Source organism: Ascaphus truei, chromosome 2 (genome assembly GCF_040206685.1).
Source record: "Ascaphus truei isolate aAscTru1 chromosome 2, aAscTru1.hap1, whole genome shotgun sequence".
NCBI lineage: Eukaryota > Metazoa > Chordata > Amphibia > Anura > Ascaphidae > Ascaphus > Ascaphus truei.
The window spans coordinates 126,907,999-126,926,671 of NC_134484.1; the positions used below are offsets into that span (position 1 = coordinate 126,907,999).

The window sequence follows — 18,673 nt, forward strand, 5'->3', positions numbered from 1 at the left end:
AACAAATGTTTTTTTTCCCTATAAAACCAACCAAGAATTGACTTCTGTTTGATGGCCCTTGTAAGGATGTTATATGGCCTTCCTGTAATTAAATTAATTAATGAAATTGCTGCCTTGTAAATGGTAACCAATTATGGTAAATTCATTGTGCAATTTTATATATTTGTGAAGGACAACATATGGTAAATGGTGTACTTGTGATCATGTCAGCCAAATACTGATAAACAAATGCAAACAGAAAACCAGGGTACAAAAAGAATTGGGTTTAGCAAAAGTTAGTATCCTTTCCATTGAAGTGTTAACAAAACAAAGCTGGAATTAGTACACCCAAGTGATTATCCTGCAGAATCTTTGGCTTGTGATTTAGAACAAATGTATTTATCAAGGATGCTAAGGATGCTATGTGCAATCAATAAATGATGGCTTTTACTTTTATATAATATACTAGTCAGGGAATGAATTCGAACACAGTTCATAACACCTTTCCATTACACATAATAAGTCATTATAATAAAAAGAAACACTTAGGGGGGGGTCAGCTGTCTGCAACCAAGCCTTTAAATGTACTATATAAATAAATAATGTTTGGACAATTAAGAGACAAGTTAGGGTCTGTTTTTACTATCAGAGGAATGTATTTCCCTGCCTGAACTCCAGGACATAGAAAGGGCAAAAGTAAAGGTCCATTATTGACATCCCAGGGGTATACCCAGATACTTAATGACTAGAAAAGCAAACATTAGGAGATGGTCTTCAAGAACTACAGGAAAATTGAAATTCTGACACTGCTTTATACAACTTGTTTTCATTAAGATCAACTCAATGAAAAAGACTTGTGTAATTTATTCTAAATTATAGCACACTGGGTCTTATTTTAAACCAATTACAAACTACATTAATGAATGTTTTTGTTAGAAGAGAGGCAGATTGTACTACATCAGGGTATTAAATGTTCTTCTGAACACGACATGACAAAATAAGCACTGTCACTTTCAGTTGCCTTACTTTTGAGATTTTGATTCCCAAGCAACACCTAGACCAGTCAAATATTAAAAAAGGGAAATTGGAATCCTTGCTGGTAGAAGAGAACGGAATCAGTAACTTGCAGTTATTGAAAGCTCTGTTCACTTTACACTTTTTATTTTTTCATCGAATTCCAGGTATCTTGGGATCGTTCTCGGCAATCAAAATTGCTCATGTGGAAAATAATTTTTTTTTAAACCAGTCACCAGATCCAAAATTAGCATTTTATTCAGAACGTTGGGGTCAGAGGTGCATCATTTATATTCTGGTACACAATACAGAGGCAAAGCTGTTGTCAAAGTCTCTCCAGTTTCAAAGATTCCCACCCCCTTAACATGTATTAGTAGTGCCACCAGTGTCAGGTTACCCCTATCTGTTTTTGGTACAAATTATGTAAAACACTTGTGCTAAGAACTTTTTTTACCCTCCCAAAAACCAATAGAAAACAAATTGTGTATTTAATCTATAGTTCAGTTGATTTAACATAATTGTGTTTTAACCTGTTTTGTAAATACTTTATCCATAAAGAAAAGATAGAAACATGCAAAACCTGAACCCATAGTCCAAATAATACATACACATGTTCTGAAGCTTCTAAATTTCTTCATAGACTATGCTGATAAAACATTATGTACACATACCATTTTTACAGTGACGTGAAAAAAGTACCCAAATTAAAAAGCATACATTTAAGACCAAAATGTGCCTATCTTCTCTATCGCATGTGAAGAAAAAAAATCAACTCTGCTATGAAAATAAGTAAATTAGGCTAAAAACTGGTGATATGACAACTCCCTTTTTCTGCAATCAACCGCATACATTTGAAAATTGAAATGAAAAACCCTAACATCTAAAACTAGAAATAATGCAACTGTACATGTCACCCATGTGGTTTTCTTTGCAGCTAATAAAGTTAACTCTAATGAGATTTATTTTTCTATTACAGATTTTAACAAAAGCAATTGAATGTAAAAAAAGGCATGATGAAGGATATCGTGATTACTTACATTACCCCACCCACAACATACCTTGTCTTTTCACCCTTTCAGAAATCAGTACCATTAAAGCCTTGAACATAAAACTAAATCCGATCTGAAAAAGGTACAAAAAGGCACATAAAATCCCAGTGCTTCTGTACTGTAAAATTCAAGTGTAACTGAGCTCAATCAATTTTTTCCAAACCGTATTGGATTACTGATATTCCCACTGAGCCCAAATTGGTTTGCAGCCTATGCCAAAGCCTTCAAACAAGCACTTGTGCTAGTAGACTACAAAGTTAAAGCCAAGCTTCTTTACGCTTTTTGGGAATATCAGTTCAAATGTTTGTTCTTGTCCAAAAAACAAAAGTCCATTCTGAAGTTCAGTCATCGCCTCCGCCGTACATATCAGCAAGTTTCTTGAAGCGAGGGCCCCAGTCATTTAGGTAATCATAATCTTGCTCTCCACCGCTACTCGACGAGTTCAGGGAGCTCAGTGATCCAGCAGTGGAGCCGCTACCTTCATAGTCAAAGACTAACAGGGAGTCATAGGGTGGAGCTGTGGGATCATTGTCTGCTGCTTTTAATCCCTAAAAGAAGGATAATTCAACGTCAGAGATTCCAAAATGGGACCATATACTTTCCAATTTATTTTATTTAAGTGATTTCTCACACATTTTCCTCATTACTACTAAACCTCCAAAAATGTAAGCGCCAATATGCCCTTTATACAGTAGCGGAGTTAATATCGTGCAATAATTTTTAATAATGCAACATACTCATAACTCTGACAAATATCGCAATGCATCTCACAATTATTATGGGCAAACAGAATCAATCATATTATTAAAAGCATTGTGCAGAAACACGTTATGATCTATCTTGACCAGGAACTAGTCATGTTTTGAAAGGTACTATTACTTATGCTCCTGATTCTCCTGTTTTGATTGAGAGAAATGTTAGTACGCACGTCAATGAAGGCACATTATCTTCAATTACCAAAATGGGTTTCATAAAACTGTCTTCAGGCACAGTTCCATCACAAAGAACTGTTTATTTAATTGCTAAATTAATATATCACTAACGAGATGAATAGAATGACACATTCGCATTCTGAAGAGCTTAGTGATCTACTGATTTTTTTTTTTTTTTTTTTTTTACCAGAGATTCATAGAAAAGAAAAAACAGTGGAATTGTTTAAATTCATTGGTATTGGATCTTCCATTCAAGCATCCAATTTAATTTTCATGACATTCAAAGTCATTATATACTGTACAAAACCGTTTTCAGAAGTAGAAGTAACTGTGGCCATCAGGTGTCAGCATTAGTTTCTTCCCAGACTTCCCATAGACCTATTTATTCACTTTGTTTACATGAATTTATATTTCGTTCACTTTTGTAATGATTTTTCTTTTACTACCAGCATTACTACTTGGTAGACTGCCTTATATGAGAGTGCTTGATTTTGGCTGCTCCCTAAAAGTGCAGGAGGTAACTTTATCATTTTTTAAAGCAGTTAGATCAGTTACCTGGAACTCCACTAAGTAAACAATTAACAAAACATATGGAATTAAAATTGTTGCAGACCTTTTCCCCCCCTCCCTCCTTCACTATTATTGTGTGCAAGAAAAACACTTCTATTTTGCTACAATAACCTGAGAAGTAACTCACACTGATAAAACACTGACAAGTGTTTTAAGCACTTACATAATTGATTTAATTTGGCTGCTCTAAACACTAATCTAATTTGAAACAACTCTTGGTAATTATAAATGTATTGAATTTCGGCCATTCTCACCAACTTGAAAAGAATTATACGCAAGGGAAATAAAAATAAACTACTATTAAATTTGGCTCATAAATGCATCTACATTTCTGGGATTTTTATTATTTGGAAGCCAAAAAGAAATCCCTCTCGTAGAAACTGTAGCCCATCCTTATAACATACTATGTAAATATATTGTTACAGGCACTGATTTTAGTTTATATTTTCAGTATAAAAATGTTACATTTTACATGATGCATTTTAAATCTGACGGTTAAACCAGTCAGAGTTTATTTATGGCTCATTTAATAACCACAACGGCTCTACTTAGACTGCCTCTTTATGTAAGGGGGGATACTGTAGCAAATTCTTAGGGCAGCTACTGAGACCAGTTTTCCATGTACTTAAAATAGTATGTCAAACCTATAAGTGCAGGATTTATTGGAAAATCTGTAACGGACAAATGTGAGTATGCGTTTTCATATACCTCGTTGATGAAGTCTCCAATATCACCAGGATGAGGAGCAGCTGATCGGATAGGGTACTGAGGTTCTGCATGGATTGGTCTTTCATCCATGCGTCGTATCCCAACTGGTTTGATTGTGTCTGGTTCTACAGTGTCAGGCTGTTGCAGCTGGCTTAAATCATAATCCTGCAGAACAAAGGATAAATGTCACTCTGAAAAACAGTAACAAGAACTAAACAGGAAAATAAATACACTAACAAGCTGTTACAGCAAACAAAATGGAAGAATGCACAGCATTTAACCAGTTCCATTTTATACAGTTTTAATCATTTTAATTCAACAAACACTTTAGGTGCAAATTTGATCCAGTTTATATTTGAATCATGTACTTTATGCAAATTAAAAACACGAAATGATGATATTTAAATACAGCATGCATATAAGGTGTCAATTTAGGTGCAAAAACACTTTGGGAAGTTGATGATGCAATCAACAGCTTTTCCAAACATATGAACTAATTTAGCACGTGTGAAATAGGAAGTTATGCTTCGCATTTTGAGGGGGAAAACATTTTCAATGTTAAAATTAATAAACCAATATTGACTAGCAGAACTATTTGTGCCGACAAGAAAATCAGAGTTTTTTTTTTTTTTAACATAACCTCTGACCATGGATCTATCCCTTCATTCTCCTACCCATTATTACATTCTATATTCTAGTATTTCATATTAATAGCATAAACACTGGTTGTGTGTTATAGCTTCACCAGCGTTTTAAAGGCAGTTTTAACTATATATTTGACGACATGTACATGTACTCTCACAATTAACCGCTTCAGTTTAGACTTGATCAAATTATTAATGCATGATAATAAAAAAAAAACATGCTCATATCTGGCACTACAGCATAAATAAAAAAGACCAGGTTTATCTGTACACTACACATTTACCTTGCATGTCAGTTTATGTTAATAAATATACTGGAATTTTAAAAGGGAGCTACTTTATACAACTAATACCCTCCACAAACTATTAAAACATTTTGTTCTTAATGTAACACATATTTTAGAGTGTTTCGGGACTGAAGTTTGTGAAAAAGATCTTTCAATGTACTTTCTCTTAATTGTACAGGTTATCTTACAGGCTGAATCAGGTTACTAACAGCTGCATATATTGAAGACAGATCAAATATATATGTTTCAAAATGCCTCCACATGGAACTAAGTAGCTCTGTAGGAAATGCAGAAATTAACCAAATGAAAATAAACTGTAACTCTTGTTTGATCACTAAATAATGGGTAATTTGGTTAGTAAAATTACTAGTCAAAAGCTAAAACTTTGTTTCTGCTGTAAAACCATTTTAAGGCAGAAATCAACTAATTTAGGTTACCCATACATAGTAAAAGGAAAGATCAAATCGTATTATAATTTACCTGATCTTCTTCTCCACCACCTTCTTCATCATATTTCAAAATGTTGTCTCTCACATCGTCCTCAGGGTCAATAAGCAGCTGTTTAGCCTGACGTTCCTTGTCACGGCGCTTCATCCAGACCACAAACATCAAAACTAAAGCTAGAGTTTGAGAGGGATATAGTAAAAGAATAGGGAATAAAATTAATACCTCTGTAGTTAAAACTAATATCATTCATAGGTTGAAAATCATGACTAAAGCCTCAATTAGATCAACATTAACATGTATAGTACAAAGGAAGACTAATAGCATTGTGATATTTGGCTTGGTCGCATAATGGAATTCTTACCCAATTATTTCTAAATCTTCATTTAAACATATTGAATTTCTTTTGAAGCCAAATTAGCTAAGGTAATTAGTTTAACTAAAGACTTTAAATATTAACACACTTTAACTTGAACAAGTAAAGCAATTTGCTTCCACATCAATTTTACGAACAGTAAAACAATTCTGTACCATGTAAAAAACAAACTAAAAAAAAAAACCTAAAAAATGTCAAATCAACGTTGCAAAGTATATACTTGCATAGTGGTTTTCAACCTTTTAAGAACTGGGGCACCTTCTTAATTACATGTTGACTTTGTTGAGCCCCATATCCCCTTTTATCCTATGTACGTAAATATACTACTGCTATGATAGTGTTTTTTTTTCTAAAATTAAGAGCTTTCTAAATTACAGTATATAGAATTGATAAAATTACAGAATAACATTTATTAGACTGCTTAAACTATTACATTTAACAATGTGACAAAAAATACAAGTAGTGAATACTTTGCAGGGTACTCCTGGTAATCTCCTTCTGAACCCCAAGGATCAATGGAACAGGTTGGAAATCACTGCCCTTGTCTGAATAAATGGAGGTCACTCTTAAATTAAGAAAAAGGGCAGCATCAAGATTGAGGGTCACAGCATGCTGTAACCTCTTCCTTTGGATTGTATGGCTAGTTTGTGATTTCTACACAAGCTGAAATGCATATTTTCTCTCTCTCTCTCTGAATCACAATACCTTTCTTTTTTATTGTTTTCGTAATATCGAACTTGTACTTACTGAGCAAAATGATGATACAAAGAAGAATTGCAATGATAGCCCCCGTCCCTAGACCAGTACCAACTATCGGAGATACACCGCTGCAGTATCCGTTGCTGTCACACGAGCAAACTTTAACACGAAGAAATGAAGTGTTCGACATGGCAGGATTTCCTGAATCTGTGATTATGATAGGAACACTGTAGATGCCATCATCAAGGAATCCAATCTTTAAACTGAGATGAGCATGGTCACCTAGGAGAACAAATTATTATTATTGGTGTTGAATTTCATTTCGGAAAATGTAATATTTAAGCTAAATATTTATGCCGGTTGGAGAAAAATGTTTTTTTTTAAAGAAACGGACACTGCCTTTTTATATGACAAATATTAGGTTCCTTTGAATATTTTCAATGTAAAAGTAATACAGTATTAGCAGATCATTATTCACAGGTATGTATACAATTTTATATAGAAAATAAGACTTGTGGCAAACTGAGTGAACAAGCAGGGATAAATGCCGTTGTAACAGCAGGTACAATTTGTCTAAAGAAATGAAAGAACAAGTATAATAAACAAAGTCGGAGTAAAACACGCTTTCCTATTAAGCAGTTTACCTTCAAATATGCTTGCAATCCTTCTTATTAAAAGTAGATTTAGATACTACATATATTAGGAAACTATAAAGAATGAATCTATAACTATCTCTTTTGTTTTCTAAAGAAAGAGACAAATTCTGCCCTTTGGCTTGTAACACTACAAACCCTCTACCTATTTAAGTATATTAAACACCCATACAGTATGAACTGCTTAAATATTGTAGCGCTAGCTAAAGACACATGCCTGTATGGGAATAGCAGAAAATAACCTATGATTTTATTGGTAATAGTGTAAATATATATATAGATATAAAAAGTAAACTAATATTTACCAGTGAGTCGTGTAATTGTCCAATTTTTTTTAATATCCAATGGGATGTAAGGAAGTTCAAAGATAAAAGGTCCTGAATTGGGATTAATGTCAGAGTCTATTGCTGTAATGTTAATTGCATTGGGCTCTGGCCTTTCACAGATCTCCACTTCTCGAGGGAACACATGAGGAGCATTATCATTTATGTCCAGCAAGTAAATTTGCAATGTACCAGTACCGCTCATAGGGGGAATACCTAAAAAAACGGAGACATAAGTAACTACATTATATACGGTAAGCCACTGTATAATGTTTGACAGACTGGGAAAACCTAAATGAGACACGCATTTTTACATGTGTGATTTAGTTTCCCCTGTACAGCCATACAATGAAACAACCCGATGTTGAATATTTCAATAGCTGTGTACAGTACAATATTCTGGCATATCATAATTATACAAACTGCAGAAGGACACAAATACAAAAGATTACATCTTCAAACAGTATAACAGTGCAATAATCTTTAATAATTCAGGGCCTGAGAATCACGATGAAAGTCAAAGCAACACAGTTCCTGAATGCATGCTAAAAAAACAACAGACAATGTACTGCTGCGGCACAGTTTATTCGAGCATTTGCCCGTTCTGTACCGCAGCAGTAGCCTGGCGCGCGCCCGAGTGTGACGGGCGCGCGCCGAAGCAGCGGAAGAGCGCCCTCCGATCGGGGCGCTCTCCCTACCGCTGCCGGGTCCGCCGGGTCCCCCGGAACCCCCTGCCGCTGTCCCGCGATCGCGGGACACCAGGGCTCCCTCGGGGAGCCCCTGGACACGCGTGCAGGGGGCGCACGCTCCCGATGAAGCGTGACCGCGCGTCTATGACGCGCGGCACGCCGAGGGGCGGCCACTAGCAAGCCGGGAGATTTCCCGGCTTGCGGTACCGACCACACTTCAATAAAGTGTGTCGGTAGTGTAAAGAAATCAGATTTGTTGTTGTTGTCATAGGGGTTATGGACAGGAAATACGGTGATGTTCACATCCATAAGCTGGTTAACTCATCGAACAAAACACAATTTACCAATAGATTTGATGATTTATGTACAGTCCTGTCACCGAGATTGGATACAGATTGTAAAAACCTTCAAAAGCATTTGGTTATCATATGCCCTGTAAACATTAAAAGTAAAAAAAAAAAACAACAATTGAAAAATTTTGATTCTTCTGATTTTTCTTTTAAAAAGAAGAGAAGGAGCGGCTCAGCGAGTAAAGACACTTAGGCTGCGGCCAGAGTGAGGAAACGCGCACTCACGCTCACGCGGCGTGACGTCAGAGTCTGCCAGAGCAGGAGCGATTCGCTGTCCTGCTCACTGCGTGCTCGAACGAGGGGTGGGGCGTGCCACAGACGGGAGGGGACGTGTCAAACTGTAGTGATGTCACATCCTCAGCTCCATCTGGTTGGTTGTTGTGACTGCTGTGCTCTCATTGGCTCTTACCTGGTCACGTGACACGCCACAGCGCCGGGAAAACAAATTTAATTGTCTCTCCGAGCACCGCTCCGCCCCAAGCACACGCGCACCAAGCGGCAGTTTGGACGCTTGCATCAATTAAAAGGTATTTAAATGCAATGAGTGTGAGCGCGCACACGTGTCTCTTACTCTGGCACTGAGTTTGAAGCAGGGTAACCTGGTTCAATTCCCGGTTTCAGCTCCTTGTGACCTTGGGCAAGTCACTTTATCTCCCTTTGCCTCAGGCACCAAAAACATAGATTGTAAGCTCTACGGGGCAGGGACTGTCTGCAAAATGTCTCTGTAATGCGCTACATAAAACTAACAGTGCTATACAAGAACAACCAATTATTATTATTAAAAAGTACCAATCAGCTAGTTGCCCAAACTAAGTATATGGTGCAAATTTTTAAGAAAACTAAATTTGTGTTGGCGTTTCACTGATGAAAAGTCCTTTAATAAGCCACATGCTTCTATGAGCAAATCAATTATTAATTAGCAGCTTCTAATTTAGCCAAAGCCAAATTAATTGTAATGAATCAGTTCTGTTACATACCACTGTCTGAAGCCAGGAACGTAGCATTGTACATGTTGTTTTTTACATATGTAGATTCTCTGTCTAAAACCGCTATTGTAGTGATCTGTCCATTTGAAGGGTCAATTTTAAACCAGTTTCCAGGATCCGAAAGTTTAGAGTACCTAATTAAATTGAAAAAGTAATTAAGTCATTTTCTAATTTGTAAAGCTGCACCCTGTCTGTTTAATTTATATATATACATATATATATATATTTTTTTAAATATATATACATACATACATACATATTAAGCATAAAGAAACGATGGTAAGGAACTCACAAAACTATAAATACAGTATTAGGACAATTGATTTAATTCATCAACATTTTGACTAACACAAGCTTCTGAAAAATACACAAATACATACACCACAAGATACAGAACATGTATCAATATGCATTTTCAAGGCTGCTGCCTCTGTACTTGTTCCATTGTAGCCCTTTTCTGTGATCTTGATCAGCCCTCCCTCCCCAGAATCACTTGATGCTTGCTTGGTTTCTATTCATACTACCAGCCTCATCACCTCCTCTCTCACCAGTTCATCACTTATTTATTGTACATGTGCAATAACCCTTGATTCCGTTGTTGTGTCCTTTTAAGTCTATGACATTATGTGAGGGCTAAGTACTAAACATACAATAGGCTTCTTAATGGCCAGTGTTACCAAATCCTTATGGACCGGTATTTCCAGAAACACTTTTTAATCCATACTTAAGCACTTAACTACAATTGTAAAATATAAATACAGATAACCTCTCAATGCAAATCAATAAATTGCCATAAAAAGAAATGTTTTTTTAAACATTACTGAGGAATCTAACTCAAGAAATGTTCTGGCATAGCTAAAACACCTTTTGTATGTAGACAGATTGTGGTTAAGTGTCAAAGAACAAACCATTACAAAATCTATAAATATCTAGATAGCAATATTTCTGTATTTTAGTGTACCATTCCAACCGTAATCACAACCTCCAAACATCAGAAAGTAATAATTGCTATTGTATTTGCAATTGGCAAATTTATTTTAATTCACGTAGGGGGAAGATATTTTTTACACCCTTTTTAAATGTTATTTTTATAAATTGAAACAAACCGTTCCATTTCAGTGGTATAGCAATATGTCACAGTACCACAATACCTACTCCCTCCTTTGTTACTACAGTACCTTATTGTGTGTTTCATAGAATTTGATTGAAATTGCTCTGTATCACTTTACCTAATTGTCTGCAGCATATAGCGGTCTGGATCCTGAGCAGTGAAGGTCGTTAACAAGCTTCCAGCTGGCAAGCCTTCTTCCTGACGCACAAGCTTAGGATTCGGAACAAAATAAGGATTCTCATTCACATCAATGATTGTAATGGAGACCGTTGCTGTTGACTGCGGAGGATGATGAATGCCCTTGATTAAAGCCACTTGATTTTCTGCAGCTACTGTTAGGACAAACATCCTATTGGTCTCATAGTCAATTGGCTGAAAAGAAAAATAATTCGGGAGCAATAAATTATATATTGTATAAATTTGCTATGCCTGTTTTTATTAAACAATTATTACTCCATAAGTGGTTTTAGTGGCAGACAAATTTCTACAAGTAAGCGAAAACAGTATTATGTTCGTAATCACCCAATTTTAATGTAGATTTGACAATATACAAATGGCAATACAAAGTTACACAGAGATAATCAATTTTCAGATGAGCTTAGAAACACGTTTTTGGTGCCTACAGGGCAATACAAAGAATGTAGTTTAATAATACTAAGTCACTTCTTGTGTGTGTGTGTGTACACACACACACACACACACACACACACACACACACACACACACACACACACACACACACACACACACACACACACACACACACACACACACACACACACACACACACACACGAAACAAGGCAGCAGGCACTCTGTAAACAATGAAACACTGATGCTTATCCCATATGCGATATTGAAACAGCAGATATTACCAGATCTTCATCCGGAAAGAAGAGACAGCACACAGCCAAGTTGAAATGACAATATATTGAGGTAACGAATACCAAGCATTTGTTACCTCAATATATTGTAATTTCAACTTGGCTGTGTGCTGTCTCTTCTTTCCAGATGAAGATCTGGTAATATCTGCTGTTTATATATATATATATGTATATGTATATACAAGAGCAAAGGGCAGTTGGCACACTGTAAACAAATAATCCACTGATGCTAGTACCATATATGCACATACACAGAAAGAATTTATCAGATGGGGGTCCGGGAAAAACGAGACAGCACACAGCCAGGGAAATCCAAAGATATTGTATTCAAGACAAATACATGGCACTGCATCCAACGTTTCGGTCATCAGAGTGTGACCTTCCTCAGGGACGTGCAGTGTATAAATGCTAGTGCACCACCTTATATACCCACATCTATCAAACCACAATTAAAAACTAATCATGCTCACCTGTGTGTAGAAAGAAAAAACCGCCAAAAACATGTGATAATGTCCGTTTTGGACCGCAGCCCTGTGCTGGAATGCACCACCATCTTGTTTGTTGACATACCATGCCTTATTAGACTGTACGGGTGCCCACAAGGATCATTCTAACCCTACAGGGCTCATTGCGCATGCGCGACGCGAGCGCTGCAAAGACACTCAAAAGGCACCTACAACAGTCGTCTGCCAGGTTCTGCAATGCCCAAACCCTCATCATATGCTGCCTGTAGGGTTAGAATGATCCTTGTGGGCACCCGTACAGTCTAATAAGGCATGGTATGTCAACAAACAAGATGGTGGTGCGTTCCAGCACAGGGCTGCGGTCCAAAACGGACATTATCACGTTATTGGCGTTTTTTTCTTTCTACACACATGTGAGCATGATTAGTTTTTAATTATGGTTTGATAGATGTGGGTATATAAGGTGGTGCACTAGCATTTACACACTGCACGTCCCTGAGGAAGGTCACACTCTAATGACCGAAAAGTTGGATGCAGTGCCATGTATGTGTCTTGAATACAATATCTTTGGATTTCCCTGGCTGTGTGCTGTCTCGTTTTTCCCGGACCCCTATCTGGTAAATTCTTTCTGTGTATTTATGTATATATACATATATACACATACAGAAAATAATCCCTATAAATCCCCGGAAGAAGTCCACTGACGAAACGCACATTGGAGTGGGAGCTGGCGGGGGACCCCTTCTCTCTCATTCTATGGACTTAACATACTTACGATGTTACTGCCTCAGTGGTGAAGTATTACGGACTATTTAAGTGTGTTTTTTCTGCTCATTTGCTCAGGACTATTACATGCAGCAGTTGATACTCCCAGTCTGCCCGTGTCTTTCTGATTTCAGTTTATATATTCGGATTTCTTTTATTGCAGCATGTTTTTACTTATGGACATATTCGGATTAACATGTCATTATCTATGCTAGTATGTATCCTTCAATTTGTTGAGGTTTACCCCTTCTATTAGACACACTAGTCCGTGTTTGTATGCATACTACCATTTGCAACATTATATCTGCATGCATCAATTTACTGTGACCAATGTGCTTCTGATAGGCAGGCTTTGTGTTCTATAACTTTGTATAGAGAAAACTTGATGCTGAATCCCAAGAGCCTATAAGTAAATACAGAATATGTATTTGGTAGACTGACGTGCACAGGGATAAATTGGTGAAATCGTGAACTGATATGTGAAGAAAGAATCTCCACATCAAGATCCCTATAAATTGCACTTAAAGTACATTCTTTTACCACAGAGATATAGTAATATTCCAAAGAAAGGAGGATATATTTTATAATATAGTAATCCTCCTATGTGCCACTAAAATAAACACAATAAAGTTTTATTATATAAATCAACGACGCTGTGCATTATTTACAAAGTGATTACAATTCCCCATGTGAAAGACTGCAATTTGATACTAGCGGTATCTAAATATTTTAGTACCAATAATGTATAATTTTATCTTCTAGATTATGATCCGGCTAATAACCGAAAAATAGGATCGCTATGCATATAGTAGGATGAATAATGCTCATATTGGGTTGGCTACAAATTAGATGTTATGTCACTAAATTACTCCTCTTAGATAGTGGTTATCCATACATTATATTAACATCACAGATTGATTAGCCAATTAGATACCTGATCTTTGTGTGTCTGCGCAGATATGCAGTCTGCAATACATAGTAAATAACTCCACATAAAAATGCAGTAAGGCTGTATCAGTTCCCAGCAGTAGATATTATACACTGTAGGGGGATTGCTCTATAAAGCTATATAGTATATATCCTCAGTATCTGATATAGCAATGTTTTCAGTGATAGCGCAGACAACCGGGTGATGTTTAAGTTAATTACTAATTACTGTGTAATATGTCATATGTTGTTGTTCATCTGAAGTTGTATTTACCTAATTTTAAGACCTGCTAAGGAAGAGATGATTGTTATTATGTCCTGATATGTAAAACCATGGAATTCAAAGAGGGTGTACTTTCTTTTTCACACCACTGTATGTATATGTATTTATATATATATATATATATATATATATATATATATATATATACACACACATACAGTGCACACACATTTTACTCTTGCATGCTTTTTTAAATCACAAGAGGGTATTTAAATTAGAAGACTGTACTTATTTTGCATTTATTTAGAACTAAAAAAAAAACAAAAGGTTTGCAAAGTCCAACTTACCTTAACAACAGTCACTAAACCATCATTACTGTTAGTATCAGTTTTAATGGAAAATCGTCCTGTAGGATCACCACCGACAATTCTATACAGTGCGTTCCAAGCAGTAGTGTGCGGCTGATCCTTATCAGTTACAGTCAAATTGGCTACTACGACATCAACTCTATTTTCAGGCACTTCACCATAGAACTAAAATAGAAGAATAACAAATAAGTTAACAATAATAACTTTATTTCATATAGCAATTTTCTCCTAATGGTACTCAAAGCACTTCATGATTACACTAAAGTGTAGTACACAGGATTTTTTTCACAAACATTACCTGCCCTGATGAGCTTACAATCTATGTTTTTGGAGCCTGAGGCACAGGGAGATAAGTGACTTTCCCAAGGTTACAAGGAGCTGACACCAGGATTTGAACCAGACTCTCCCTGCTTTAAACTCATGGTTTTTAGTCAGTGCCTTTACTCACCGAGCCATTCCTTCTCCATGGAAGTTGATATAGAAGAATGATTTTAGCATAATTAAATATAGACTTTCCCAATCAAAGCAAATAAAGGTATAATTTTAAACAGAAATATTAAGAAAATAAACAAAAATAAATAGTTAATCACAGAGGGCATTAATCAACTGTAATTGCGTGGTATTCACCATGGGCCCTTATCTAAGCTTGACCCTACCTGTCTTTCTAACTATCGACCTGACTCCCTCCTGCCTTTTGCCTCCAAACTCCTTGAACGTCTTCTATTCTCTCGATTGCTCCATTTTATCAACACCTATTCTCTCCTAGACCCTCTACAATCTGGCTTCTGCACTGCTCACTCCACTGAAACAGCCCTCAGTAAAATAACTAATGACCTCCATGTTGACACCCTGCTCATATTACTCAACCTCTCTGCAGCATTTGATACTGTGGACCACCCTCTTCTCCTTCACATTCTCCATACTCCTGGCATTTGTATCAAAGCTCTATCCTGGATCTCCTCTTACCACTTCCATCATACTTTCAGTGTCTCTTTTGCAAACACCTCCTCCTCTATCGATCTCTCTGTGGGGGTACCCTAAGGCTCTGTCCTGGGACCCCTTCTCTTTTCTCTTTACTCACTCTCTCTAGGTGACCTAATCACATATTTTGGGTTCAAATATCACATCTATGCTGATGACACACAAATTTACCTGTCTACCCCTGACCTTGATGATGACACACAAATTTACCTGTCTACCCCTGAGCTTGCACCTGCTGTACAGACTAAAGTTTCTGAATGTCTCTCTGCAATATCATCCTGGATCTCCCTTCGCCAACTTAAACTTAACATGGCAAAAACAGAGCTTGTCATACTTCCTCCCAAACCTGTTCCTATTTCCTCCTTCCACATTACTGCTGGAAGTACTATCATTCACCCAGTAGCCCAAGCACGCTGCCTAGGTGTCACACTCGACTCCTCTCTCACATTCTCTTCTCACATTCAAAAGGTAGCAAAAAAAATGTCGTTTTTTCCTCCGCAAAATTACCAAGATACGCCATTTCCTCTGTTGCTCGACTGCAAAAACTCTGACACAGACCCTCATTCTCTCCCGTCTCAACTACTGTAACCTCCTGCTATCTGACCTTCCTGCTTCTCACCTGTCTCCCCTACAATCTATTCTAAATGCTGCTGCCAGAATCACTCTACTCTTTTCTAAATCTGTCTCAGCATCTCCCCTGCTGAAATCCATCATCTGGCTTCATATCAAATCCCGTATCACACACTCAATTCTCCTCCTCACTTTTAAAGCTGTACACTCTTCTGCTCCTCCTTACATCTCAGCCCTAATTTCTCGCTATACACCATCCCGACTCTTGCGTTCTGCTCAAGGATGTCTTCTCTCTACCCCTTTTGTATCTAAAGTCTTCTCCCGCCTTAAACCCTTCTCACTGACTTCTCCACACCTCGGAATGCCCTTCCCGTCAATATCCGACTAGCATCCTCTCTGCCCTTAAGACCCACCTTAAAACACACCTGCTTAAGGAAGCATATGATTAGCTCCAAGGCTGATAATTAACACCTCATAAATTAACTTTGGCCCCTTGCAGGCGCACTAACCAGAACACCCTTCTACTGTCTCTGTACGTTCTCCCTACCAACAAATTAGATTGTAAGCTCTTCAGAGCTGGGACTCCTTTTCCTAAATGTTACTTTTATGTCTGAAGCACTTCTCCCCTTTATGTGTTATTTATATTATTTATATGATTGTCACGTATATTACTGCTGTGAAACGCTATGTACTTAATGGCGCTATATAAATAAAGGCATAGTGTACATACATACATCTATTCAGAGCAGTGCATTATCTCAGAACTAATGCCCTACTTATCTCCTTCAGCGGGGCATTAGCTCACAGGTAATGCACTGCTGTGAGGAAATTGTGTGTAATAAAGCAGAGTAAAAAAAAAAGAGACTGTCACAAATAAATCATAACATTTTACCACCGTTTTAAAGCATTTCATAATGCTGTTCACAGAACATAAACTTCCCACACAAGGCGAGAAGAAAGGCAACAAAGTCTGGAATAAAAGTCTGGAATAAAACTTCAGGCCTTGATATTGCAGTGGGTTGTGGTTAAGAACTTGTATTTTCTGAAGAAGTGCATTGTGGGTAGAAATTAACTTTGTATGTGATTAAAAGGATGCCTGCTTGGTTCCTTTACCTTTGTTTCACCTCATAAATTGCTGTTTCTTTGTTTTCACTAACTGTGTCTCTCTCTGGCCTCCTAGCTTCCATATCTATTCACTCCCTCTTGAATGGGAAATATGCAAGCTGTTGGCCTTGGGAGGGGGATGAGTCTGTCATGTATCCTATCTTTTGTTTTTGTTTAGGCTGCTAGAATATGCTAATATGTATAACAAGTAACTATTTAAATGCCAGACCAGCAAGAAAAAACGCCCAGTGTTGTAAGACATTATGACATTGTGAAATTATGCATTCACGCCTCCTTGCTAGGGTATAAAACAGACTGTTTAGGACTAAGACTTCAGTGCGCATTTTATTCAAACTCAGGTTTGATTATTATATGTACTCTTGTGATAGCTACACAATATGTAATAAAAGTCTACTGACAGATGGTTATCCTAAAGTCTTGAAAGTGGGGTTTTATTCCTTCCACAATATTTGGTGCCGTGACTCAGTTGGCTAAACCTTCGTGGAGATCCCAGGAGTGTCAGCACGGCTTTTTGTCCGAACCCCAGGTGAATCACTAATAAGATAAGAGACCTTTTCAAAAATCTCTATCTCTGTGGGTGTCCAGGTAAGAAGATGTGTAGATACGATGGGCCTTAAATTTGCTGACGCCATCCAATTTTTTTTTAACCATTTAAACTGTCAGACAACTTTTGCTAAAACAGGTTAGGCCCTCTGTATGCGGGATAATACGAGGTGGGGTTTTCCCAGTATTGAGGCTACAGGTCTTAGAGGGAAGATGACCTTGTTCCGGTTCCCAAGACGGGTCTCCCCAGGGTTCAGATTGCAAATCTCAGAGGGGAGGGCGCCCTGGCTTAGGAAGCAATTCCAGGTATACAGGTGTTCCCAGGGTTGAGGATTTGAACCTCAGAGGGAAGCAATTCCAGGTATACAGGTGTTTCCCCGCCCTAACAATTTTTTGTTAGTAATACATATTAAAAGGTTTGTTTGAAATGAATTATTATGGGAGGAAGAGTATAGCCATATATAGCCGCACCATTTTTCTTATTTGTAAGAAGGTGAATGCAAGGGTGTATGGTGAAAACTTCTGACTTTAAGTAATCCCTGTGTGTCTGTGGTAGTATAAGTCCGGACTTCATGAGGCTCTGTGACTAAGGTTACGAAGTGTTTATCGTTACAAACCAACCAACCAATGAGCTATATTGTTCCTTTGTAGTGTAATAAAAACCATTACATACCATATTGTTCCTTTGTTTAGTAGATAAAGTAGACTGCACGCTATAGTGGAACAGTAGAAGTCGACTGCACGCTATAGTAGAACAGTAGAAGTCGACTGCACGCTAAAGTAGAACAGTAGAAGTAGACTGCATGCTATAGTAGCACCGAGCGAGCTTTTTTTATTTATTTGTTCCAACTGGTAAATACATTTCAATTTCATTTAGTCTGGCTCAGACTTATTAGGGTATGTTTGGTAACTATTTTTTTTTTTTATAAGATGCTGCTCAAAGTTTACAGGCACACTATTTTAACTTATACGTTAGTAGTATCTTGTTTTTGAGCTCCTTGGGATGCCAT

The 18,673-nt window shown here is 37.2% G+C and overlaps 1 protein-coding gene across 4 annotated transcripts in view; it reads right to left on the minus strand.

Moving 5' to 3' along the window:
• Positions 1 to 1,228: 1,228 nt before the first annotated feature.
• The window catches only part of CDH2 (cadherin 2), a 221,856-nt gene continuing 204,411 nt past the window's right edge, over positions 1,229 to 18,673 (minus strand). For all 4 annotated transcript variants that reach the window (XM_075584824.1, XM_075584832.1, XM_075584835.1 and 1 more), the window contains 8 exons: positions 14,424 to 14,609; positions 10,933 to 11,186; positions 9,695 to 9,837; positions 7,661 to 7,894; positions 6,751 to 6,984; positions 5,664 to 5,803; positions 4,253 to 4,417; positions 1,229 to 2,590 (listed from right to left, as the gene is read on the minus strand). In XM_075584824.1, the coding sequence (XP_075440939.1) occupies positions 2,384 to 2,590; positions 4,253 to 4,417; positions 5,664 to 5,803; positions 6,751 to 6,984; positions 7,661 to 7,894; positions 9,695 to 9,837; positions 10,933 to 11,186; positions 14,424 to 14,609 (1,563 nt within the window). In that variant the 3' untranslated portion in view covers positions 1,229 to 2,383. The remainder of the gene's footprint in view (positions 2,591 to 4,252; positions 4,418 to 5,663; positions 5,804 to 6,750; positions 6,985 to 7,660; positions 7,895 to 9,694; positions 9,838 to 10,932; positions 11,187 to 14,423; positions 14,610 to 18,673) is intronic.